General features: G+C 39.1%; 1 protein-coding gene across 5 annotated transcripts in view; it reads left to right on the top strand.

Annotated features, from left to right (window-relative positions):
- The window catches only part of LOC109428138 (potassium voltage-gated channel protein eag), a 140,289-nt gene that overhangs the window by 30,366 nt on the left and 83,204 nt on the right, over nt 1-26,719 (top strand). For 4 of the 5 annotated variants that reach the window (XM_062858390.1, XM_062858389.1, XM_062858386.1 and 1 more), the window contains 3 exons: nt 6,666-7,122; nt 21,596-21,716; nt 21,795-21,910. In XM_062858390.1, the coding sequence (XP_062714374.1) occupies nt 7,044-7,122; nt 21,596-21,716; nt 21,795-21,910 (316 nt within the window). In that variant the 5' untranslated portion in view covers nt 6,666-7,043. The remainder of the gene's footprint in view (nt 1-6,665; nt 7,123-21,595; nt 21,717-21,794; nt 21,911-26,719) is intronic. The other variant, XM_062858388.1, reaches the window with a different exon arrangement.

The following is a 26,719-nucleotide window of genomic DNA, read 5'->3' as shown; positions in this document are numbered from 1 at the left end:
AACTCAATTTTGGGTAGTTTGGCGGTTCCGTGTAAGAAATGCAATTATTAGATTTTTTTCATTTGGGGAAAGTAGGGTAAAACGGACTAACTCAACCTCCTTTCGAAATAACGTTGCTACGATGTTCTCTGATCAGAATCGAATTTTCAGAGTTCTTTATTCTACTCAAGAATAGATGCTTTATCATATATTTTTTTTTCTTGAGAAGATAACGGGGTAAAACAATTCTCAGGAAAAAAATGTCGAAAATAATCAAAATTTCAAAATTTACTATTGCTTTGGCAAAACTTGGCGAAATTTCATGAAATTAGAAGAAATTTCTTAATTTTTATTGCTTATCCAAAGGAGCGATTGACAACATTTTGACATCGAGAAATGTCACAGATTAGCACGTGGTGTGTGATTCACCGGATTCTTTTTCGATTTTTCTTTCAACATGCATCACCGGTTCAATTTTCTCTCTTTTTTTCTCGTGAAAGTTGCTGCAGTACACACGAAAAAGATTCACGAGGAAAGATGCATTTAGCGCCTTCAAATGATTTTTTGGACAAATATGGTCTTCTACAAAGTTGTTCTCAAAAATAAGGCCCTCTTTTCAATGTACATAAAAATTAGGGTGGTCCATATTTTCAAAGAAATTGGGAACCAAACTTTTTTATCTGCTAGAATAACTGTATACATTCTTCGAGAAAGTTGTAGATCTATCAATTTTGAGCAAGTTTCTTGAAGACACATTTTATGTAGCTTTGAAATTGACCGATCTAGAGATGTTTTTTTGAATAAGCTTAGAGTGGTTCAAGAAAAACCGGTTTTGTGGCGTTAACTTTTTCAGTTTCGATTTTTCATCAAAATCGCCCAAGAAACACTTGTAGAGCATAGTTTTTTGAAAAGGTGTTATGACGGATTGGGGCAATCATAAAAATTATCTTTTGTCCGCATTCAAAAGAAGAAACGTTGTTACAAAACATATCAAAAAATTAAAGGGCTGTTTTTTTGTAACTCAAGTGAAAAATACTTGAAAAGTGCCTTTTTTTCTAGATAATCATCAATAACTTTTGAACGGAATGACATAGCAACATTCTCAGCGAACGAAAATGCGCTTTTTTGGAAGCTGTAAAAGTGGTTCTTACGCGACTTAGATGAAAATTTTTAAACAAAAAAGGAAAAGCAATAAAAAAACTTTTGTTCTAGCGTCACCCTTTATCTTTATCTTTTTTGTTTCAAATTTCACATCAAAAATGTCTACGAACCATTTTTAGAACTCAAAAATAACGCACATTTTCGTGCGCTGGGAATGTTGCTTCGTCATTCCGTGCAAAACATATTGATGATTTTCTAGAAAAAAAAATAGGCACTTTTTAAGTATTTTTCACACACCAATCGTTCATATCACCTTCTCAAAAAAATATGATTTTTTAGGAAAAACACCTGTAACTATTGAACCAAAAGAGATAAAGACCATTTCAGCGCATGAAACGACACGTCTTCAAATGCTCTACAAGTGTTCTTGGGCGATTTTGATGAAAAATCGAAACTGAAAAAGTTAACGCCAGAAAACAGGTTTTTCTTGAACCACCCTAAGCTTATTCAGAAAAACATCTCTAGATCGGTCAATTTCAAAGCTACATAAAATGTGTCTTCAAGAAACTTGCTCAAAATTGATAGATCTTCAACTTTCTCGAAGAATGTATACAGTTATTCTAGCAGATAAAAAAGTTTGGTTCCCAATTTCTTTGAAAATATGGACCACCCTAATTTTTATGTACAATGAAAAGAGGGCCTTATTTTTGGGAACAGCTTTGTAGAAGACCATATTTGTCCAAAAAATCATTTGAAGGCGCTAAATGCATCTTTCCTCGTGAATCTTTTTCGTGTGTACTGCAGCAACTTTCACGAGAAAAAAAGAGAGAAAATTGAACCGGAGATGCATGTTGAAAGAAAAATCGAGAAAGAATCCGGTGAATCGCACACCACGTGCTAATCTGTGACATTTCTCGACGTCAAAATGTTGTCAGACTTGCTCCTTTGGATAAGCAATAAAAAATTAAGAAATTTCTTCTAATTTCATGAAATTTCGCCAAGTTTTACCAAAGCATTTGTAAATTTTGAAATTTTGATTATTTTCAAATTTTTTTTCTGAGAATTGTTTTACCCCGTTATCTTCTCAAGAAAAAAAAAATAATATATGATAAAGCATCTATTCTTGAGTAGAATAAAGAACTCTGAAAATTTGATTCTGATCAGAGAACATCGTAGCAACGTTATTTCGAAAGGAGGTTGAGTTAGTCCGTTTTACCCTACTTTCCCCAAATGAAAAAAATCTAATAATTGCATTTCTTAGTCATCATTTTTCTGTTGAATTAATATTGAAGAAAAACCCTTGACGATAAATAACGTTGTCATAATTTGCGACAACACTTCTTTAGACAGCTAAAAATATGGGGTAAAACGCATACCCCGAGAAAAAATTTTTTTTTTCGAAAGTTTTTAAGTTGGCGCATCTGAGTCACATATCAAATGAAAGCTCTTAGGTAGTCCTTCAAAACGTAGTACTCAGTTTTTTATCCTAGTTCTGTTGGTACGAAAACAGGCGCCCTGAAAATCGTCAAAAAAATTATGAAAATAACCTATTTCTTCAAATAAAATATCAAAGAATATCCAACGCTTGGCTCAAATGGAAGTGCCATAGGAGTGCAGTGTCCATGCAAAATTTCAGCTGAATCCGTTAACTTTTGCGGAAGTTATTGCGATTTTAGTGATTTTACCTATTTTTAGACATGAAATCTTTGAGGGTTATTTTACCCCACTTCCCCCAAAGGGAAAAATCTGAAAATCGGCCAGATATCATCTTTTATATGGAAAACCATACCCTGAAAATTTCAGTTCAATCGGAGCACATCGATTCCACTTCCTTTGGAAAGGGGGTCGCGGTTCTCGCGAACTGGCTCTTAATGCTTCTTTAGATGCTAAATCTGAAAACTATTTTCACTTTCTTTTTAGATTCTTGAGAAATTTACATGGGCCATACCTCCAGATTGGTAACCATTAAGGTTTACAACATCACTATATTTTAATGAGTGCTCCTTGAAACGCAGAATGCTAAACTCATCAACACCTCCTCTTAGAAATTTCGATGGGACGCAGAATCTGAAAACCTTTTTAACTTTGGGGCGTCCATAAATGACGTACCTAGTCAACCAGTGATCGTATAAGATGTTGCATAAGATAATAAAGTAGAGGCGATATGCGTACATTTTACATGCGCCTAAATGGAGGCATGCACGCATATGACCTCCACTTTATCATATTATGCAACATCTTATAGGATTATTGGTTGCTGGGTAGCCTATTTTCCTATACCTAATACATGGATCGTAGCAAAATCAGAGACTTCCCCCCCCCTCATCTAAATTGCTATGGACGCCCCCTCATGATCGCTCTTCCGGATATTATGACTTTTACATGGTCCGTGGCCTCTGCTTGGGAACAACTGATCTGGGTAACAACACTTTATTGTAATACATGTTACCTGTACATAACATTACTCCTTGAGACGCAGAACCCTACAACATTCGGATCTTGAGAAGTTCGCGTCTCCCGTCACCCAAGATTGGGAACCACTAAATTTTGCAACACATTTCACACATTGATAGATATCGTTGTTTTGTGGCCGTTGGTTTTCTCAATCTTGTATTCAGTGTTCACTGGACTTGAGGCAGTAAAGACTAGGGTTCCGATGCACGGTCATATCGGTATTATTACGTTACTTTTTCGTAAAGGTATCAGATTTTGAATGATAAAGGAGCTTGTGAAACGCAGAACATAGCAATCAGAATCTTTCCTTGTGATTAAGTTTTATTATTATTTGCTTTATTAATGAGGCTTTCGGCCCTTGGCTGGATCATCTCAGCGCGATTAAGTTGACAATGGCTACTATAACAACACCGCATACTTTATAACTTCTCAAAATTGTTTTTGAAGCAATGTTCTACGACCGTCAAATGAATCAAGCGTGCAAGTTAAGTCCCAATTTTAATTTGTTTCAATATTTAATTAACTTTATGTCCCCCCTTGGCCCTTTTGAGCCGGAGGGGTCATGTATGACCCCAACATAGAAACGGCTGCATAAATTAACCCATTCGATAAAACAGAATACTATGTTCGGCAAAGTTGTTGCAAATTGAGTCCTCTATTAGGGAAAAATGGGAATATTTGTATTTGGGACTTCATTGATAACCTAGGACATCCTGAACACCATGAACTTAGGAAAAACGAAATAATTGACATACCAGTTGTTTTAAAAGCAGAACTTGAATGTGGGTAACGTTTATATGAATTCATTTAGCCTTTGTCAAAAATATTAAAAGGTGTTTTATATTCTAGGATGTTCTAGGTGTTCGAAACTGTCCTAAAGGAAAGTTCTCAAATCCACAAGAAAAAAATATGCATTTTTGCCACAAATAATAGAATTGCATAACCTACTGGGGTCCGTGCAGATCTTGACATCTAAAATGTCGTTCATAGACACTATAGGGATATTCCAGGTCAGACTAACTACCTTGGAGTTCAGGACTTCAGGTCTACACTCGTTACTATTCTGAGTAGCATTGCATATTTATCCGTGGTAACTAGGCACATCTGAATTCTACTATTTTATTTTAAACCTTTGGGACATTCAGGTTTGTCCAAATTGTTCTATAATGAAGTCCTTCAAATCTACAAGAAAAACTTGATGTGTTTTCACCATAAATAATAGCATATCATAATCTGCTGAGATCCGTGAGTTCAGAACTTCAGGTCTACACTCGTAACATCAGCTATATCTGACATACTGAATAACGTTACATAATCAATCGCGGTGACTGGACCAACCTGAAGTCTACTAAATATTATAACGAACCTTTGGGACATTGAGAGTCGTCCAAACTATCCTGAAGTTTAGCTCTTGATAGTAACAGTAGTTATTCTCACAATGAACTTTAAACTGTAATCTGTAACCCTCCTGGCATATCATGAGTCATTTCAAGATAGATTTGAGATATTCCAGATCAACAACACTACTCCGGAGATCATAGCTTCAGGTCTATACTTGTGATAATAGCTTTTGCCACTATGTTAAGTAGTGTTACATAATCTACTGAACTTACCAAAGTAGTTAGAGGAACAATAAGCGTTGTTATATATTTTTGGGATATTATGGGCTTCCTTATTGTTATGAAGCTTAGTTGATAAAAACAAACACTATAACTTTCGAAGACTTACTGGACATGATAGATTACAAATCGTAGCTTTCAATGAAAGAAGTTATCGTTTCATCCGTACACTTTAGGCTCAAGAACAGTTTGGATGATCTAGGATATCCAGACTGATCTGATACTGTATATTTATCTTCCAGAAGACTTACTGGGCATGATAGATTACAAATTGTAGCTTTGTATAATGAAAGAAGTTACTGTTACACCCGCAGACTTTAGCATTTAAACTCAAGAATAGTTTGGATGACCTAGGATATCCCGACATATCTGATATTGTCTGTTATCCCTTCAGAAGATTTATTGGGCTTGATAAATAATGATAATGAAAGAAGTTACCATTACAGCTGTAGACTCAAAGATCTAAACTCAAGAACAGTTTGGATGATCTAGGATATCTCGACTGAGCTGATACTGTCTATCTTTTAGAAGACTTACTGGGTATGCTAGATAACAAATCGTAGCTTTGTATAATGAAAGAAGTTACCGTTACACCCGCAGACTTTAGGATCTAAACTCAAGAATAGTTTGGATGACCTAGGATATCCCGAGTGATCTGATATTGTCTGTTAACCTTTCAGAAGACTTACTTGACATGATAGATTACGAATCGTAACTTTGTATAATGAATATAATGAAAGAAGTTACCGATACACCCGTAGACTCAAGAATCTAAACTCAAGAACAGTTTGGATGACCTAGGATATCTGATACTTACTGGGCATGATAGATTACAAATCGTAGCTTTGTATAATGAAATAAGTTACCGTTACACCCTCAGACTTTAGGATCTAAACTCAAGAATAGTTTGGATGATCTAGGATATCCCGACTGATCTGATATTATCTATTAGCCATTCAGAAGATTCACTGGACAAGATAGATTTCAAATCGTAGCTTTGTATAATGAAAGAAGTTACCGATACACCTGTAGACTTAAGGATCTGCATTCAAGGATAGTTTGGATAACATAGGATATCCAGACAAAATATTCTGCATAATATTCTACCGTTTTCATGCTTTTGACCACCAAAACTACAGAAATCTACGTTTATTAACATATTAACGTTTGAAAAAAAAAAAAAATCCGGCTTCAAAGAGTTAAACAATCTAATATTAAAGCAAGATCTTAAAGAGACTCGGCTCTCATGACTCAGCTTTCTATAGTAAAATTGCTTTAATATCACATTTTTCAGTACTTTGATTATATTTTTTCAATAGTGCGTATAATTTCAAATTGTTCAAAACAATTTTATTTTCTCTGTTTTATTTTTAACACCTTCTCCCTATTGTACCACAAGAGAGGTTTTGGACATAAAAAAAAAAATAAAATTTGCATCGGCCTAATAATGCACCGATCAATTTCATTCATGACAACAAAATACTAATCTCTGATTTTCCTGTATCTTTTCAGATTCTTCTGACCGTGTTGTGAAATAATGCTGGTAGAATTGGGATTAGAAGTGTGTCAGTGAGTGATAGATAATGCAAAAGTGTCAATCAAGCGCCATTTACGAAGAAGTTACCTAAATGAGTAGTGCATAGCGTTTGTCTTGTCTTAGTTATTATGTAATTTGCATCTAGAAAAAAAAAATTGAAAAACAAGAAATGTGTATGTGCGTCGGCCGAAGTGCATTTGATTATCATAGGGAATCCTTCGGCGAATTCAGTGCATACAGGGGATATGGATACGCCAAGGATTTGTGCTCATTGCGATAGTAGTGCTGATGAATTTGGTTCGCAGGAAGGAATTTAATTTCATTTGGTGATCTCAACGTAACAGCCCCTCAAAATGCCAGGAGGACGAAGGGGGCTCGTGGCTCCTCAGAACACATTCCTGGAAAACATCATACGTCGGTCTAACTCGCAGCGTAAGTGTCGTTCCTCAGGGGAACATGCCTTTCATCCATCCATTTCAATTCAAATCATTTTCCCATTATGTGTCTGTTGAAATGAAAAGCCTTCCAGCTGATGGGAACACAATCGTTTACGGGGAAGCCGATTACCTTGTGCGCCTTTTGATATGTTTCGCCTTTGGAGAACTAAAAATAGATGCCGAAAAGTTCAGTGCCGAGTAGCAGTGCGAAATAAGGGATTGGAAGGAGTGGGAAACTTGGTAGCCTTGTTGATTTCCACACCCTTTTTCGTAGCCGTGTCCACAATAATGCATTATACAACAGCGTAGCGCTGTGACAACAGAAACAGAAAGCTTAATAACGTTTACTGTTTTTACAATACAAGCAAAACTTCTGAAACCAATTTGAGCTTATGGTTGGATGGCTGACAAGCGAAAAGAGGAATAAGAGTCCTAACTTGGGGTTCATAAATTGAGATCAATTTGAAATAGTATACTTCCTTCATGCCGTATTGAAGGAAAAATTTTCAGACTTTGATGACTATGAACTAGTTGTAATAGAGTTTAGTGAGTAAAGGAAGACTGCGACGTTTAGCCGGGTACGATGTGCGTGTACTTACAACCAATGAATGATACTTGGAATTGAAATGTGTAAACCAAATGTCAGTTGGTGCAAATACTATCTTCAAGTATATACATACTTATTGACATATTTTTTTGAGCTTCATCTGGTCTTTGATAGATGAGTATGCTGTACTTGTTGTGATGGTTGAATTAGCGTGTTTTTCTTAGGATTGATTCCACATGATTTTGAATGTGAATTTTTTTTCTGTACTTCTTGACTTGACTCAAATTTGGTTTTATCATTCTTCATACAAAAAAAAATACAATTTAGATTTAGCCTTACTTTCGAGAAGGGCAAGTAGGGTAAGTGTACCAAGTATGGCTATAGTACCAATTATTCGCCATAGTTAATTTTCACCCTTTAACGATGTAAATCAACAAGAAAAATTTTGTGAACAACAGATAGTCGCACGCATTTAAATTCCACATTTTCCTCAATTCATGGTAGAAATAAATCATTTTCCTTAAAATTTCGGCTTCCTTGCACCCTTTTTCGCCATAGTGTACCAGTTATAGCTAACCCCATAAGGAATGCATGCAAATATGTAGTGCAAAAAGGAACCGAAGTTAAAAAATGTAACCATAACTGGTACAGGGTTCCTATCATTGGCACACGCTGTAATCAATACTAAAAGTAGTTTTGTCTTCATTTCTATATTTTTCCTGTGAACTATGGAAACTAAACTGTCTTTTAACTTATTGTTGACATTCGTTGGTCTTCTCATTATTTTTGTTTAAATAGCTTTCCTTAGGTAGTGCCATAATTGGTACACGCACCCTATGCCTTCTGTGATTGATCTGCTGTTCCTGGATTTCCTTCCTGATTTCGCCTAGAGGAAATACAGTGATTTTTCTAGTGATGAATCCTCTTAGTATTTATCGAATAGTTTTTCCGGCCATTTCTTTATGAATCCTGCTGAGATTTCTTAAGCAATTCCTTCAAATATTTTCCATTTTTTTCATAGAAATTGCTTCAGGACTTCTTGTTGAAATTCCATCAGTATTTTCCACCGGAATTCTTCCCTCACAATTTTGAGGGATCTCTCCTAGATATAATCGAGAAGTTTTACCTAAAATTACAACCAGGGATTCCTCTTGGGATTTTTCTTTGAAATATTTTTTGAGTTCTTGTACGAATTTCTCAAGGCATTCTCTTAGAGATTCCTCCAGAATTTCCCTTTGATATTCCATCAGAAGTCCTTGGGGGAGTTCCTGCTGGGATATCTCCTAGGAGTTATTTGTTATGAAATCATGTAGCAAATCGGAATTGGATTTCTTCAGGATTTCTTTTAATTATTCCTCAGGATACTTATAGGTATTTCTCCAACAACTCTTTCAAAATTGTTTACCATGGATTCCTCTGGGGTTAGAGTGGGGCTAATTTTAAAAAATCTCTCCAATATATGATTTCCCAAGTGGAAAGTGATCTACTAGTCGAAATAAATGAGCTGTACAAAAATGAGCGATTTCGGTTGTTATTCAGGGGTGGCGCAAAGGGTTCAAGTGAAATTTTTGCTAGAACAAACTTTTAAAAAACATTTCAAATTTAATTTTCAAACTTTTCTTCAATTTTTCTAGACTAAAGCGGTGATTTTAGAACCCAATTGAGCCAAATTTGTGCTCAAAATTACAATATCTCTATTGGTTTCTGAGATATTTGAAAAAAAAAATGTCGTTTATCAGTATTTTTTGGGATGGTTACCAAAATGTGACTTTTTTTTTCAAATATCTCGGAAACCAGTGGAGATATCGTAATTTTGAGCACAAATTTGGCCCAATTCCAATTAGAAATTGGAATGTTTTTTGAAAGTTTGTTCTAGCAAAAATTTCACTTGAACCCTTTCCGCCAATCCTTAATATTAACCGAAATCGCTCATTTTTGTACTGCTCACTAGTAGATCCACTTGGGAAATCATATATCGGAGAGATTTTTTAAAATTAGACCCACCCTACTCTAGGGTTCTCTCAATAGACTTTCCAGCAATCCTCTGAATTACAGTAAATTGTTTAAGGATTTATACGAGGACCCCTTTAGTGATTCTTTAAGAGATTGTGGGCGTTTTTGTAAGATCTGTGCTTCTGCTGTATTGGCATTACCGCTTCCAGTACCACATGGCAGAGACTGTTTTTGGCTATACTTTGAAAACTAAAGGCTTTCCAGAGCTTAGAGACAAATCGTCGAATGGGACAAAGCGTCGAAAACTAGTAATGGAAGCTAATAGTGTGTTTTTTTATAATTTTAAAGGCTTCCCTAGCAGAAGAAAATATCAAGAGCATAAAAAAATATGTTATTTTGGCATAATAATTGTATAATGGAATCAGTATTTTTTGTGTTATTAACACATCTTATTAAGTTTATAACAACTTGTCTGTCGTAAGCGGCAAAATAACAAAAATCATAACAAAAAAATGTTCCTGGAAGACCAATTCAATAACAGGTTTTGATAGATTCAATAACAACTTAATAACAATGAAATTTGCAGTGAATTTGAAAACTTGTTATTGTTGTGTTGTGTTCATTACATATTTGCACATTTTCAAAAGTACAATAATAATAAAACTTGGTCTACAACAAAATATATCATTGAAATGTTCTTTAGTAGATGAATCTCAATCACTTGATCATAACAAGATTGCCCTACAAAACATGTTATAAAAAGTAATACTTCGATAAGTTAATAACAACAAATTATGATATAAAAACATGCTATGTGGTTCTGTTGTTTTGAATTTGGTATTCTCCTCTGCTCGGTTTAAGAACATTTGGTCGACTGGACATTTGAAAAGTAATTTAATCGTTGTATTACTACGGAAGTTGTTCATATTGAAAGTTGTTTTCTTGGTATAGTTTTCGTTTGCATTGTTGGGTTTTCATAGAATATTTTTCCTTCTTTTGAACAGAAATAAAGCATGTTTTACTCTCGAACATTCCCAGTTAATACACTCACTGCTATGGCCCCCAAACAGTGGAAACTTCAATTTCAACTTGTTATAGCTCGGCCTTTTTTATTTGATTTGCGAAATTTTGAAACCAATCTATTTTCTCAGAATTCTAGGTGACATTTGACCAAAACATTATTTTTGAGAACTGCAAAACTCGAAGTTTTTTTTGGAGATTATTCCCGATGCTACGTTGTGATTTTGATCTTGATCTAGTCTTATTTATAAAGCAAAAATATTGAAAAGATATATCTAGAGATGCTCAGTATGAAATTAAAAAAAAAATCTAAAATGGAAGTTTAGACGTGCACTTAACGCAAGTACGTTATACAGGATTATATTCTACGTGGCTTCCGAATTTCAGCTTATCGTCGATAATGAATCCCAATTGTTTCAGTGAGCGCTTAGAGTTGATCGTACATCCGCCTGTTTTGAGCACTGTCTGTTGTTCAGACTTGCGGTTGTTTACCACCACCACCACCACCACCTCCGTTTTGTGGTGAGCGAGTGCCGTGAGTGTTTTGTCCTCATCCACTCCTCCACTATGCCAATTGCGTGCATTGCTGTCAGTTCCACTTCATCTATTGCCTCGCCGTATACCTCGAGGGTAATATCATCGGCAAAGCCGACCAGCTTTACGCCTGGTGGAAGTTTGAGCCTCAATACGCCATCATACGCCACGTTCCATAGGACCGGGCCCAGGATAGACACCTGAGGAACCTCCGCGGTGATGTTGTAGCTCCTCTCACCTTCCTCGGTGTCATAGATTAGCATCCTATTCTGGAAGTAGCTCTCTAGTGAGGAGGTGAACCAGCCTGTGGCTGAAAGCCTCACTAATAAAGAAATAATAATAATAGCTCTCCAGTATCCGGCATAGGTTAACCAGGATTCCTAGATGGTGTATGGCGCACTCCATAAGGCCTAGCTGACGCTGTTGAACGCATCCTTTGCTTCCAGCATGACGACCGCGCAAAAGCGGATTCCTCTTCACTTCTTTTGGAGCTCTATCTCGGTTGTTTTGGTTACAGCCCTTATAGCGTTCCGAAAGCCGAACTGGTTATCCGAGAGGTCAGAATCATCGGGTTTCTCGGTATAGACCATCAGCCTCGACAGAATGATCTGTTCCAACAGTTTTCCGGCGGTGTCTAGAAGGCACATTGGTCTGTATTCGATGAGTCGCCAGGTGGCTTCCCGGGTTTGGGCAGTCTAGGCACATCTGCATAGCCATTCTGAACATGCCAGAGCTAGCCTCGATGGTCGTCTTGATGGCTACTGTCGGGATACCGTCTGGACCCGGGCGACCTCGCTCTGGTGCGGGAAACGGTGTTTCCTCGATCTTCTGTAGCAGCTCTGAGGAACGTTCTGTGTGTGCTGACGTACCCTTCGTTTTGGCCATGACTACTAGTGTGGGTCATCGGAACCGTTTTCTCAGATCAAAGCTTTTTTGGTTCCGTTTCGGGTCCGGAGTATCTGTGCAAAATTTGAGCACGATTGGTTGCGTCTACACTTTGCGCATTGCAATTGAAATTTGTATGGGATTTTGTATGGGAAAACATACTTGTTTGTATTTTAGCCATAAGTTGAAAAAGTTTGCCTAAAACTTTTTAACCGATACTGTAAAATGATAGCCTGGGATGTTCTGAAAAACTTTTTTGAAGACCGCAAAGCGATCCGATGCTTGTGAAAATAGTTATAACCAACGAACTGCATGCATATGTTTATGTTTTAACATGTAAAGGAATAACAATAGCAACAAAATCATGCTGTTTCGCCAAGCAATGCCAATGCTATAACTTTTTTCATAAGCATGAGATCACTTCGCGGTCTTCGACAAAGTTTTTCAGGACATCCTAGGCTTTGTTTTCACTTTATCGGTTACAAGGTTTTAGAAAAATTCGAGCTTGTTATGAGGGAAATGCAAGAAAGTGTGTTTTCCCATGTAAAACCCCATATAAACTTCAAACGCGATGCGCAAAACGTAGACATAACCGATCGTGCCCAAATTTTGCACACTTATTTGGGTCCTGAAATATGACCAAAAAAGCTTTGATCTGATGGGATACCGTAAACCGGGGTCAAATAGATCAGCGGGGTGAAATTGATCATTCGGGTACTACATTGTAATTCCATAGTAGGAACTCTTAAGCGTTGTAATGGTCTTAAACTTTTTACGTCATCTGGTTCGCAGATGTCTAGAGACGAGTGCAGAATTTGATTTTTTTTAGAAAAAAGTTAGTTTTGCATTATTTTTTTTAGGAATTTGCAATGTATTACTCATTTAGCTGAAATCATGGCTACTAAACAATCGATTGCTTATAGGACTTCCCGTAAATTCTCTGTTTTAACATTTTTGTGGAGACTTGGTTGGAAAGTTAGGTAGCTAATAAGAACATGAAATAGTTAAAAAAAGGTCATTTTATGTTGAAATAGTCATTTATTGTGACAGAAATCACTTCTTTCAAAGGCGTTTAGGCGTTTAAGGAGAAAATTCAAAATTTAGTTTTGCATTTAAAGTATTAAATTCACTAGTTGTAAGCTTTTAAACGCGTTATTCGGTTTTAGAAGAGCAAAATTAAGCGGAGAAGGAAATTTTCCTTCCCAACCGATGTTTAATTGTATACTGATCAATTTCGCCCCTAAGTGGCATTTCCAATTTTTTGATATTTGGAGTTATTTAACTTAAAGTTTAAATTTGTTGAACATAATTCTGTCACGTGGTTCCATGGAGATCAACTGGGTACAGATTTTACAGAAATTCTTTTGGCAATATTTAGAATTCCACTAATGTTACCCGCAAAAGTTGTTTTAAAGTGATCAATTTGACCCCGGATTACGGTACCATTGAATTTTTCATTTTTCCATATAAACGATGACCCACTCTAATGACTACTCTGGAGTCACCCAAGGGGTCGTGTTGGCTGCTTGGCTGCGGGTGTAAATATTTGTTACATAATTAAGACAGAAAAATTGTTAAATGTGTTGAACATTTTAAATTCGTGCGTTCTTTGTGTTACGTGTTTTATTTTAACTTGTAAATTTTCCACTGATTTAATGTACCGTAATCCGGGGTATCATTGATCAGCGGGGTAACATTGATCTGCTTGACCCACCTCATGAAATGTTCAAACAAGTATTTTACATTGAATCAGTTTCTGCTATGGAATGGTATATCGTAATCTGCTATCATTTAGCTATTAAATGACATGCAATTTATGAAAATTGAATTTCATAAACATTGAATTAAATCGATTTTTCCATAATTGTGTTTCGTAGCACAATGAGATACATTGTCAAACATTCATGCTTGGCGTGAATACTAGATACAATATGAGGTTCGAAATCACTGTATTACTTCAATATGATATCCTAGAGTTGGATTTAATAAATGAAACTTTTATGAAAATGCTATTTGTCAGTAAAATATACGATTTATCAAAAGTCGGCTATCAATTCCTTAAGCCATTGCCTACCTTTAGGCGTTATTCGTGGTTTAAAGGATTTTAATCCTAAATTAACTTAAAAAGTACATGATTTGTAAGAATTTGGACAACATATTCGAAATCAGCGACCCCAAATTTAGTAAAAAAGGGTATTTTCAACACAAGTGAACACTGTTCACTGACATGATCAATGTTACCCCAAATCATCACAATCAAAAATTAGATTAAAAACTTTATTTAAACATGTTTTAAAGTTTTACAATACTTTTTCGAGTAGCTTAACACAAACTCAGAGGGTCAGTACTTGTTTTAAAAATATAAAGCATGTAACGTTTGCTTTAACAAGAGAATTATTCAAGAAAGATAGAAAATTCTGATCAATGTTACCCCGGATTGCGGTACATTTATAGGGATTTGGCACAATAGAGGCTCATAAAATGCAATCCTATTTTGATTGCCAACTTTCAGGCCTTCCGTTCAGCGGTTAAATACTAGAAATACAAACCTTTCCCTGACGCATTTGTAGTGTTCCACTGCAATATGTATTTCTAATATGCATTTGTAGTGCTTTTTGGCAAGATTTTTTCGTGAATAGGTGAACGATTCTCGACATATGCTTGCTCTAACGTTGTATTGTATAACGGGTATGTATTTATTGATGCACAAATAAGACAAAATAATTGTTAAATTTGTCATAAATTTGGTATTTGTTCTTTGTGTTAGGTAGGGTTTTGAACAACTTGGGTACCCGGGTCAATTCCCAGCACCGCACAGCAAAACAAATCAAAATATCGCTTACCGCATATTTTCCAAACGCACTTCCGTGGGTAATCATCTCCCGCAATATTTCCGCAACGGGATCTACAGTCAATGAGCTACATGTTCACTCTGAAGTCGCACAAGTGTTCAAAACAATTATCACACGCAAGCGAGTGCACTTCGCCAGCACAAAGATGGGTGCCGAAGTGATTTCCCATTTGATTTTGCTGGAAGTTCGGCACTGGTGCCGAAAATTGGCGCTGGACTAGGTATAGTAAATTCGTTCAAAATCAACTTTCCGGCAGAAAATTTTCACAACAACCATTGTTAACAACAAGTTCACACAACAAGGTACCTATCTGATTCAGATGAAAGAAGTGGACGAAAACGGTCGTTTTATTGTGAATTTAGGTAATGCACAATTTTGTTTACCTGTGGTGCCGGGAAACCCTACATCTACATGTTTTAAGGACAAACGTTTTGAAATCCCGCTTCAAAAGTGCATCAGAATCTCAAGAAGCAAGCTTCAAACAACATTGCATTTGAATATTCTGTTCTTGCTCACTTATAATAAGCTTAAAATAAAAAGATCAGGAGCGCTGGTTTTGTTTACGAAGAGATTTGTGCACTCGAAATCGTGAGTAGGTGCCAAAGTCGACCATTGTGGCGGCCATTTTGGGATTCTAACAAGTCTGTCCTTAATTTAACTTGTAAATTTTCCCCTGATTTAATGTACATTTATAGGGTTCTGGCGCAATAGAGGCTCATGAAATGCAATTTTGATTGCCAACTTTCAGGCCATTTCGTTCAGCGGTTAAATACTAGAATTAGGGGGATTAGGGGCATAATGGACACCCGGGGCGAAATGGACACCCCTGTTTTTGCCGAAACCGTTGACTTTTATGTAAAACTTTTAATGCATAAGTGTAAAGGAACAAGTCATTGTTCTATTATGCAAAAGTACCATTTATATTCCATCAAAATAACCAAAATATCATTGAAATTTAAATATGTTTTTCATATGGTGGATTTCTTATAATTTCGAAGCAGCAGCAAATAAGGTATTACGAGTGTTTGAGTGTGTCCACCATAAAACCAAGGGAATTGTTAGCTTATCTGCATGTATACGCAGCTTTAGCAATGGTTGAAGCATTTTGTATTTGATCAGAATTTACTCAAAATAGCAATTTCAATGTTGTAGTCGATTCGGGGCGAAATGAACACTGGCAATTATAAACGGATGTACGCGCGTTGCATATTGTTAGGCGTTTTAGAGAGTTTGGAAAAAATCAATCCGATTATTTTAGCCTAAAGTTTATTTAATTAACTTTGATGTTATGTAAACTCGTCTAAGATGGAGTATTATATCTGTGGCATTGAACTCCGTTGGCAAATTACTTAACTGGTCGACGTTATCAAAGATACAGCATAAAGTATGTATGGGTGTCCATTATGCCCCGATGGGTGTCCATTTCGCTCCGTACCTTTCCTGCCAGCCCCAAAAAACACACGGTTTATAATTCAATATTTCTTCACAATAATGACATTGTACCTACTGTAAATGATTGAAATACGTAGAAAACAAGTTAAAGTTGCAAGCCAACTGATAACATGTTAAGATTTTGTCTGTTATACAGGCCTAACATACTCATTTGCTTAGGGTGTCCATTATGCCCCTAATCCCCCTACAAACCTTTCCCTGGCACGGACTTCAAGTCATAGAGCTCTAGTTATAGAATCCGAATCGGGATACCCGATTAGGTTTAGTTTTCCTAGACACAACGAAGCTATGAACACAGCAACAAATACTGTGAACTAAAAGACAAACTGACAAATGAAATACAATTCCAGGATGACTGATGGACCCAAATCAATTAATGAAACCTCGTCATCCTGTGACCGGAAGGTGTTATCCACCTGGATAACAGGGCACATCTATTTTTTGTGTGCTGTGTTAATTGCTAATGTCTCTTATTTGTGAATTTGTAAGGTTCTATGTATGTCGTGATATGTAAATCCTTTATAGTAATTTATTTTCTTTTATTTTTGTAACAGTTGTTCGAAGCACGCCCGCTTGCGTGTCTTAATCTCTTTGTCCATTGCCAATTTAGCCGCCCTGTAGGCCTCACTTCGTTCCATTTTACCCTCATCGGTGTGAGCTCATTGCATCCTCCTTCTAGCTCTTAGGCAGGATGCGCGGAGTTCTGCGACTTCTGGACGCAATAAGTTAACCGGTTTGCGACCATTTCTGGGTAGGGATCGCCTTGGCATTCGGGCGTCACATGCACGGTTTAGGGTTCCAACTAGATCATCGCTGGACGGATCTTCGGTATTACCCTCCATAAGCAATCGCTCCACAAATGTCGGCTTATCTAAGTACGAGGTCAGCCATCCCTGATGACGGTCGATGACCATTGGCAGTGGCCGTCTTCCTCCGTGTTCCCCCTGTATCGAATCGCCAGATGGTCACTGTGCGTGTATCCATTGTTGACCCTCCAGTCCGAGCTAGATTTTAGGCCCGGGCTCCAGAAGGTCACATCAATGATGGACATTGCACCGTTCCTACTGTAGATTTATTTGTCGCCCTCATCAGGTATCAGAAGGCCGGCTCCAGAGGCACGTTATCCTCCATTTGGGACATTTGTGCCTCATGCATATGAGCCCGGGTTCCGGGTCATTTGGCCGAACGCCATTTGGCCGAATGCCGTTTGGCCGAACGCCATTTGGCCGAATGCCATTTGGCCGAATGCCGTTTTGCGAAAATTAATGATGAACCTTAATGACCATGTCGCTTTTCCTCGCATCAGTATAACTCCAAAGAACAGCCTCTAATTCAAAGAAGGAAAAATCTTTGCTAAAATATTGACAGGTTCAACGCCAAATAATCCCTGAATGTCAAAACTAGAAAGAATAGTCTATGATTAAAAGAAGGAAATATTTCTGATGATCATATTGGTAGTTGGAATGTCAAAAACTTCCTCTGAATTGTTTTTAACATAATTCGGCCAAACGGCATTCGGCCAAACGTCCATTCGGCCAGATGGCATTCGGCCAAACGGCGTTCGGCCAAACGGCATTCGGCCAAACGGCGTTCGGCCAAATGGCCGGACACCATGAGTCCGATAGTAAGGCGATGCCTGTACTTGACTCCGAGATTGACTGCCACAGCAACTGTTGTGCGGCTTCACAGTGGTTCATGCTTAGCTGTGTAACCTGCATTATCGTCGGTTGCTTCGACCTCCTCACGTGCTTGGACATTTGGGCCCACTCGTCGTGTGACCCTTGTTCGCCGTGAAAATGAAACATTTTGGTGCGGAGCTCCGGAAGAGTTTGCTCCTGCCAGGGTCTTTACATGCCTACGACTTGTTTCCTTGCATGAAGCACTTGAAATACTTTTTCGGTGTTTGCTTCTTTAGACCCTCTTCTGGCCCTAGTTTCATCCCACATGTTACAGCACGCCTTGTCCTTGCCCAAATAGTGTTCAAGGATAGATAGATTCAGTGTGTATAATTGACGCTTGTAGAAAGCAACTTCTCATTTTGAAAAGAATTGTTGGAAGTTGCTTTTAAAAATCAAATGAAACCGTCCGCACAGTGTAACTGATCTTTGATCATTCCACATCTACATTCTTCTGGTCGTATACTCTCTGTGCCGCTCTGATCATCAGTCCTGCACTTGTTTCAAACGGATAGTTTCTTTCTCTTCTGTCGCTATTTTGAATTCAACCTTCAGTCGGTCACACTTATTGCCAGTATCTGTCTTCGGCTTGCGGAAATGTAGGTTCAATGTCTTGGAAATGATCCTGTAGCTGCCATAGCATACTGCACCGAGGTTATCAGTTCCACATTTGGCTTGGTAGAATTTGTAAATTGATGTCAGGTTAAGGTCGCCTGAAAGATATAGCCGCTGTGATTTTTCTCGACCATAATGACTGGAGTAAGTCGGAAACGAAAGAATGTGATCTTTGATATATTGCTGGTGCTCTAGGCTGATATCCCGAGCGGATCGGTTTCCACTGCGTTGATCATCAGAAATCACTCCATCGTCTATAACTTTTTTCGCTGCCAGATTCCTTAGCTTATGATCGCCAACTTTCTGGCGTTAAAGGACAGGTAGTTGTGTGCATGGTAATATTCATGGCTACATCACCTTGCACACAACCATCGGTCCTTGAACGCCAGGAAGTTTGTACGCCACCTGTAAGGTTTTTCATTAAACAAAAATCGGCTCGTAAAATAGACTTTAAAGCCGTCTTCTTTTTTTATGTGCAGATTTTGGCAGTCTAACTTAGCTTAAAAGGTTTCAAAGTTATTTCCAGTTACCCTAGTGGTTAAGGCTATGGATCGCCAATCCGGAGGCGACGGGTTCGATTCCCGTTCCAGTCGGGAAAATTTTCTCGACTCCCTGGGCATAGTGTATCATTGTGTTTGCCTCACAATATACAAATTCATGCAATGGCAGGCAAAGAAAGCCATTCAATTAAGGCTGGACGGGACGGTGGTTGAATCGTCCGCCATTGCTCTGTTGCTAGTAAGATGCAAATCTCAACTTCTTCTTCATATTATTGACTAGAAATTTGATCGTTCATTTGCTCACTTGTGGTGCACAATCGACTAAAGTTTCTGCTACGTCAGTGCAGTGGAAATTGATATTTGCTTCTTCAAAATCGCGAGGCAAATTGTTAGAAAGAGAGGGAAGATAGGAAAAAATACACGTCGTCCCGTGCGGCCTTAATAACTGTGGGAATGCTCAAAGAACACTTAGTTGAAGAGAGGCAGACCAAGTTCCAGTGGGAACGTCGAGCCATAAACAAGAAGAAAAAGAAGTCATTTTTGGAAGCATTACAGGAGTTCCTGAGTTATATTTTTGAAAAATTATAGTTTTTTTTTTTTAATTTGCATTTCCTTTATATTGTTTACATCTAGGTTTACACAGATAAATCTCACAAAATTTCATCATGCTACTGTAACGAACCACTGAAATATCATATATTGAAATCGGAGAAGTTGCCTGAACATCCTACCAGCTGCAAATAAAAGGATCATTTTTGTTTTACCCTTGATGATTGATTTTATATTTCGGTGATGTTTAATGCTCACTAAATAGGGTAGTGAGCCACTTGGTCAGTGGCCGGTATTTTGGTAATTTTTCGTTATACCTTGTCAATTCCAATTGACCAATTGGCTTGAAATTTTGTACTCGGCTAGATACCGTAATCCGGGGTCAAATTGATCACTTTAAAATTTTTGCGCATAACATCAGTGGTAATTTCGCTTAATTTTGCTCTTCTAAAACCGAATAAAATCTTACAACTAGTGGATTTATTACTTTAAATGCAAAATTTAATTTTGAAATTTCCCCTTAAACGCCTAAAGGTAGGCAATTTCATGTAAAATAAGTGATATCTATCACAAAAAATGACTATTTCTTCAAAGAATGAACTTTTTATAACTATTTCATTTCCTGATTAGCTGCATTACATCCCTGCCAAGGCTCCACAAAAATGTTAAAGCAGAAAATTTACGGGAGGTCCTATTAGCAATTGATTGCACTTGCGTGCGCAGCCTTTTCTTTTTTCTCGCTCGTTCATTTTGTTGAACGCAAGAAAGAGCGAGATAAAAGAGGGGGCAAGGTGCCCCCTCTATTATCTGTTTCTTTCGCGTGTTTGTTTACGAGAGTGAGAGAGAAAAAAGAAAAAGCTGCGCACGCTAGAGATTGATTGTTTAGTAGCAATGATTTCAGCTAAATGAGAAATACATTGCAAATTCCTTGAAAAAATTAGGCAAAACTTATTTCTAGAAAATTAAAGGTCTACACTCATCTCTAGACATCTACGAATCAGATGACGTGAAAAGTTTAAGATCATTATGACGCTTAAGGTGAATATAAAACGAAGCCACACCGTGAATTTTCGGAAGCACAAATCTGAGGAACCAAACATCGTACTGAGCTGAAAAGTTGATCGATTGGTCATCCACTGGTGGTATCAAATCGATCAACTTTTCAGCTTAGTGCGATACTTGGTTATGCTTTTGAAAATTCAAGGTGTGGCTTCGTTCTATATTCACCTTAACAGTTCCTAGTATGGAATTACAATGTAGTACCCGAGTGATCAATTTCACCCCGCTGATCAATTTGACCCCGGTTTACGGTACTATACGCAGGCCCTAATTAAGGATTGTGGGAATACAAATGCGGAGGCCCCTTGGGCATAAAATATCTTTGTTATCAAACAGTATTTGAGCAATATGAAACATAAAGTTGATGTGTAATAACCAAAAAAAGCTCTTTGTGGGGATCCTATTTTGGGCACTTGCCGCCATAGCTAAGACAATTTCAAACGGATTGATTTGATTTTTTGTACAGTATCTAACTCTATACAAAAAACTCAAATAAATCGGTTTAAAATTGACTTAGTTATGGCGGCAAGCGCCCAAAATAGGTACACCTGTCCAAATGGTACAATACCCTTTTTTACCGCGTTTTAAAAATTGTGTTAATTGGTTTAAAATTGGGTGAGTTACAGCAGAAGAGTGCCCAAAATAGGACCCCTGCCGAGATGGTTCCACTTTTTAATCAATTAAAATTTTTACAAAGTGTTTCATACATATTCATTAATTTATACACTTTATTTTAGTTGCACCGTATTGACATCCAACCTCAATAATCCTTTGACCATATTGACATTCAACTTCAATAATCCTTTTCCTATTTTTCTCCTTCCAGCGGATAGTTCGTTCCTACTGGCGAATGCTCAAATCGTCGATTTTCCAATAGTGTACTGCAATGAGGCCTTTTGTAAGATTAGCGGGTACAACCGCGCCGAGGTTATGCAGAAGTCGTGCAGGTAATAAATTGTTTGTGGGTGTAAATGAAGCCACCCGGCCGGACAAAAAGTGTATGGTTTCCCTTTTCATACTTTAAGCAGATGTGGCTTCATGTACGGTGAGCTGACAGAGAAGGAAACTGTGGCACGAGTCGAGTACGCTCTGGAGCACCAGCAGCATGACCAGTTCGAAGTCTTGCTGTACAAAAAGAATAGTAAGTATTGATGCCTTGTAAATTAGTTTATAGATACCAAATTAATCTGTACTAAACGAGATTGGACCGTTAAAAAAATCTCAGATGGGGATCAATAAATTTGTTGTTTATAACATCCAAGAAAATGCGCACTAATATTGCTTTTCGTTAAAAGGTTCTCGGAATTAAGTATGGCTCTATCCATCAAAGTAATTTAGTTAGTGGATGAAAGTACAGCCATCTGGCTGATGCTTATGAAGATCTATTACTGTGACGGCCAGGCATGACCAAGAACCGGAAGCAACAACGTTTGAATAATATATAAGACACACGAAATCAAATTGCGAAGAGACGAAACATTATTAGAGATTTTTGTGCTTTGAATAAGAGCAAAATATAATGTTAGGTGTGCAATCGATTTTGTGGACGAAGAATGAAAAATTGTTTTGCTTTAGAACATTTTCTGGACAGCGCACGAGCCGCATAGACGCGACCTTTTTCAATTCATCTCTATGATATTTTGTTATCACTGCTTCCAGTGTTTTGTTGAACAGTTAGCTTTGAAAGTGCATCGCTCTGATTCAGTTCGACCAATATTCCGAATGGTGACGGAATTTCATCCGCAACCCGTACACTAGACTTCTATCCTTCAAGCATAGCACGAATCAGTCTAATCAGCTTCGTTTGACATTCGCCGGCTAAGGACTCATCAATCGACCTCAGACTGTTATACAGAATTCCAGATTCATCTGTAATTTACGCACTCTAGTCGATGTCCTTTCTTGCATAGATGGCAAATGAGACCATCCAACCAACTAGCAGGCAGTTCTTCGTCTTACCATATCTTCATTATAATTTGGTGTAAAAGTTGATACAGCTATTCACCAACATGCTTGAGAAGCTCGATCGGGCAGTTCGTTCTTCCAAGCAGCCTTGTTGTTGTTCAGCCCTCAAATGGCTGTCTCGACCTCGTTTTAACATATATATGTACAATTATACATGTGTGGTCGATACTATCGTATGCCGCTTTGAAGTCGATGAGCAGATGATGCGTTGGAACCTGGTATTCACGGCATTTCTGGAGGATTGCCGTACGATGAAGATCTGATCCGTTGTCAACCGGCCGCCGACGAAGCCTTACAAATGGTGATCGATCTGAAGTTCTCACATTCCAAATGGTCACCTTTCTTGTGGATGGAGCCCATTTCCACTCCTCTGGTAGCTGTCCGGTTTCATGGGAACGGCACATCAGTTCCATTTCCTTGCATACCGCTTTTTTCATGTCGTGTTCTTCTCTGCCAAAATCGCTCTGCACTCCTCTCGAATCATTTTTTTTTGGTCAATTCCTATCAACGTACACGATGGTGTCTCTGCTGCATTGTTGATGGCTGCTTCTACTGTTCTCCAGTAGTTCTCTAGAGGGGCCACATCGGGCTAGCCCTCGTCAGGCAACGCTACCTCGAGATTCTGCGAGTATGCTGAGGTGAAATCCTGTTGCTTAGGTCGCTCTAGGTTGTACCGTGGTACCGTACATTATTAATAACGGAAAGTTATGGGCGCAGTTTGACCATCACCAGATAGTGGTCAGAGTCGATGTTAGCGCCGCGATAGGTCCTGACGTCGATAATGCCGAAGAAGTGACGACACCCGTCAATCAGAACGTGGTCGATTTGCCATTCTGTCTGCTGTGTAACGATGTTGGAAAAAGGTGCTGCGTTTGGTCATGTTTTTAGAGGCGGCGACAGTGCTGAAAATTTCATTTCGTCATATCAAAATTCAACAACCTACAGCTTATTTTAGAAGCTGAACCTGAGAATATGGTATTTGAAAAACTTGTGCGGCTAGACCAGCTCTGCAAGAAAGTCGCGGAAAAACCGTCATTTTTCGAATATTTGATGTAAATGTCACTACCTTTGAAAAATACCAAATGATGTTCACCGTGAATATCATTGGGATTTTTCGAAGGTAGTCCGTGACATTTACCTTAAATATTCGAAAAGTAGTGGTTTTTCCGTGACTTTCTTGCAGAACTGGTCTAGCCGCACAAGTTTTCCATATACTATATTCTCAGGTTCAGCTTCTAAAATGAGCTATAGATGATTGAATTTAGATATGACGAAATGAATTTTTCAGCACTGGGCGGCGATATCAATGTGTCGTAGGCCGTTTACGTTCCTCAGCTGGTGGGCGCTGAACTTTTCAAATGTCGGTCTGAATTCCTCCTCCTGGGTTACCTTTGATAATCTTGACGTCGTGGCTTGGGCAGCGATCGTACTCGCGTTCGTCTTTGTCATCATCAGTTTGTTAAGCTGAAGTTGAAAAATCGGCTCTTGATCCTCAACCTGCACATTCTTTCACCGATCGGCCACCACGCGCCTCTGCATGTCGCCCATCATAATAAAAGCTGTTCCCAACTCATGTGTATTGCCGCAATTCTGAGGTATGATTGCCTCTTAACGTTCGCACCATGGATTCAGTCGAACACACATCCTGCAGCGCTACGATGCCGAACCCATGGTCGGCGAGTATACGGGTGCTCCCAATGAAGTTGAGAGATCGATAGTTCCACGTACCAAGTTCCCAATCGACATTACTTTTGGTTCGCCGGAGTCGTTGTTTCCGTAACAATATTATTTTTACGATGTTGTATCAACTTTCCGAACCCTGTAAGCAGAATACCTTCTTCGGATGAGTGTAATCAGTTATTGTTCCATTTAATTCCGCCCTCGTTTGCTTATCCTTTGACAGATACGCGAGTGGATAACTGACACTGAGTAAGATTACAAATGGTAGTTGAAATACGCGTATCTGTCAAATGATAAGCAAACGAGGGCGGAATTAAATGGAACAATAACTGATTACACTCATTCGAATTTATTTTTACGGCTGGCTCGTAGGGCCTGACACCAACCCCCATACTTTCCAGAGATCCATAGTGTACAGTTGAGCTTTGAGTCCTTCCCTGGCGCTCGGACGTTGATCAGCCACCTCTAACATGGGGATCAGACGCTGTTGTTAGCCGCTCCTCCTGGAGAACAGACGCTCAGATTTGCAGAGACGTGAAGTTGGTCAATATGGGGGGCGGAAGCAAGTGGGATGACGACGCGATTGCGATGCGGCTAGCAGTTGAGTTTTAGCTACCCATCGAACCAGACACGTTATTGTGCTCGGAGTTCGAGAGTGCAGACCATCAGTAGTGACTGCAATTTGGATTCGTGTCGGCAGTTGTTGAAGTCCTATTAGGTCGTTCGATCTATCGGGAGACCGAATCGGTTCAGAAGATCATTTTGATCCCTGGTATAAGGCATCCGCTGGCCACGTCTAGGCTTGGTTGGAGTCTCGTGGCCCGGCCCATGACCACCCCGGCACGTTTCTGTTGAACACGCACGGGACTAGTTGAAGTCCGCCGTTCAGTACCAGCTTACAACGATCCAGTCCCGGCGAAAAGCACCACCACGAGTTGCGACCTCCGTGCCCTACCGGCCGGTCTAGGGCACTCTCCCATTGTCTTTGGAGGTCTGTGTGGTGGCCCGACCTACTCACGCTGTATTGGCGGCCATTGTTGAGGACCGCACTACGAGTCAGGATTGCACGCCCTCTAACCGATCTCTGCTGCTAACCTACGTGCCGCGTGTAACAAATACGGCACTATTGTTCCTCGGCCGCCTCCGCTGGACGGTCGGCCTACCTTCACCGAACCGGTCCTAAAATCGGCCTTGCCGAAAAGTTCCGGATTCGACGAGGCCATCCTCGCCACCATCGAAGTCGTCACGCCCGGCAAACTACGACGCACCCAACCCTGCCTCCACGAACCGCCACGCCCGCTCCACGTGCCACTACACTCGCTTCTCCTGTCGCCCTGCTACGAAAGAGACATCACACTACGCACCCGTTAGCAATAAAAAGTAAACAGGTAAACAGGTAAACACGACCATTGAAGTTAGGCTGTCCACAGTATCCGAAAGTTCTCCTGAGACCCGGAATCTACAAGAGGCCTTGAGCGCCCACCCTGTTGGCTGCCGTAGGCCCAAGACTAGCAACCTGGGTTTTGACGTCAGTTTCTGTCTGGGGCTGGAGATTCCGGGAAGAAAAGAGGTCTCATACAACTCTTCTAGTCCGTTACCCTCTGGCACTCCTTGTCGAAATAACCGTTCCTAGGTCGCCTTTGAGCAGCTCCTTTCACGTCCCACACTGCTGTATTCACCGCTTCGTGGATAGACTCCTACAGAGTGATTGTTGAGATTATCGCTCTCGGTTAACTCACTTATCCACTCGTCCTACCCTCTGGTGATAGTACCGTCTGCTGAAAACCGCGGGGTGCCGAAACGTATCGATCGCCGGGTCACGGTTGATAACTGAGAGCGAATCTTCCTAACTACGAGATAGTGATCTGGGTCAATGCTGAGACCCCTAAAAGTTCTAACATCGATGACGTCCGAGAAGTGTCAGATAACTACCAGTACATGGTCGATTTGGTTTACCGTTTAGGTGTCTCCAGGTGTACTTGTAAAGTAGATGATACTTAATCGCCATCCCAGCAGCAGTAAAGTTGACTAATCTCAGGCCGTTATTGTTAGTGATGAATCAAAGGCTCTCCATACCAAAATGATTAGACGGAAACGTACTCTCTTCTGACCTGCACGTTGGCGTCTTCGATGACAATCTTGTGGTCATGTTTTGAGCGTTCTCCATAGGTCTTGTCAAGATGTTCGTAAAACTCATCCTTCACGTCACCAGTTTTGTCGTTGGTCGGCGCAAATACATTATTGATCAGACTGTAGTTGAAGAATTTGCATCTTCTGAACGCAGATTCGCTCGTTAATCGACTTC

The sequence above is a fragment of the Aedes albopictus genome, chromosome 3, assembly GCF_035046485.1.
Source record: "Aedes albopictus strain Foshan chromosome 3, AalbF5, whole genome shotgun sequence".
NCBI lineage: Eukaryota > Metazoa > Arthropoda > Insecta > Diptera > Culicidae > Aedes > Aedes albopictus.
This window is presented reverse-complemented; position numbering and strand designations above follow the sequence as displayed.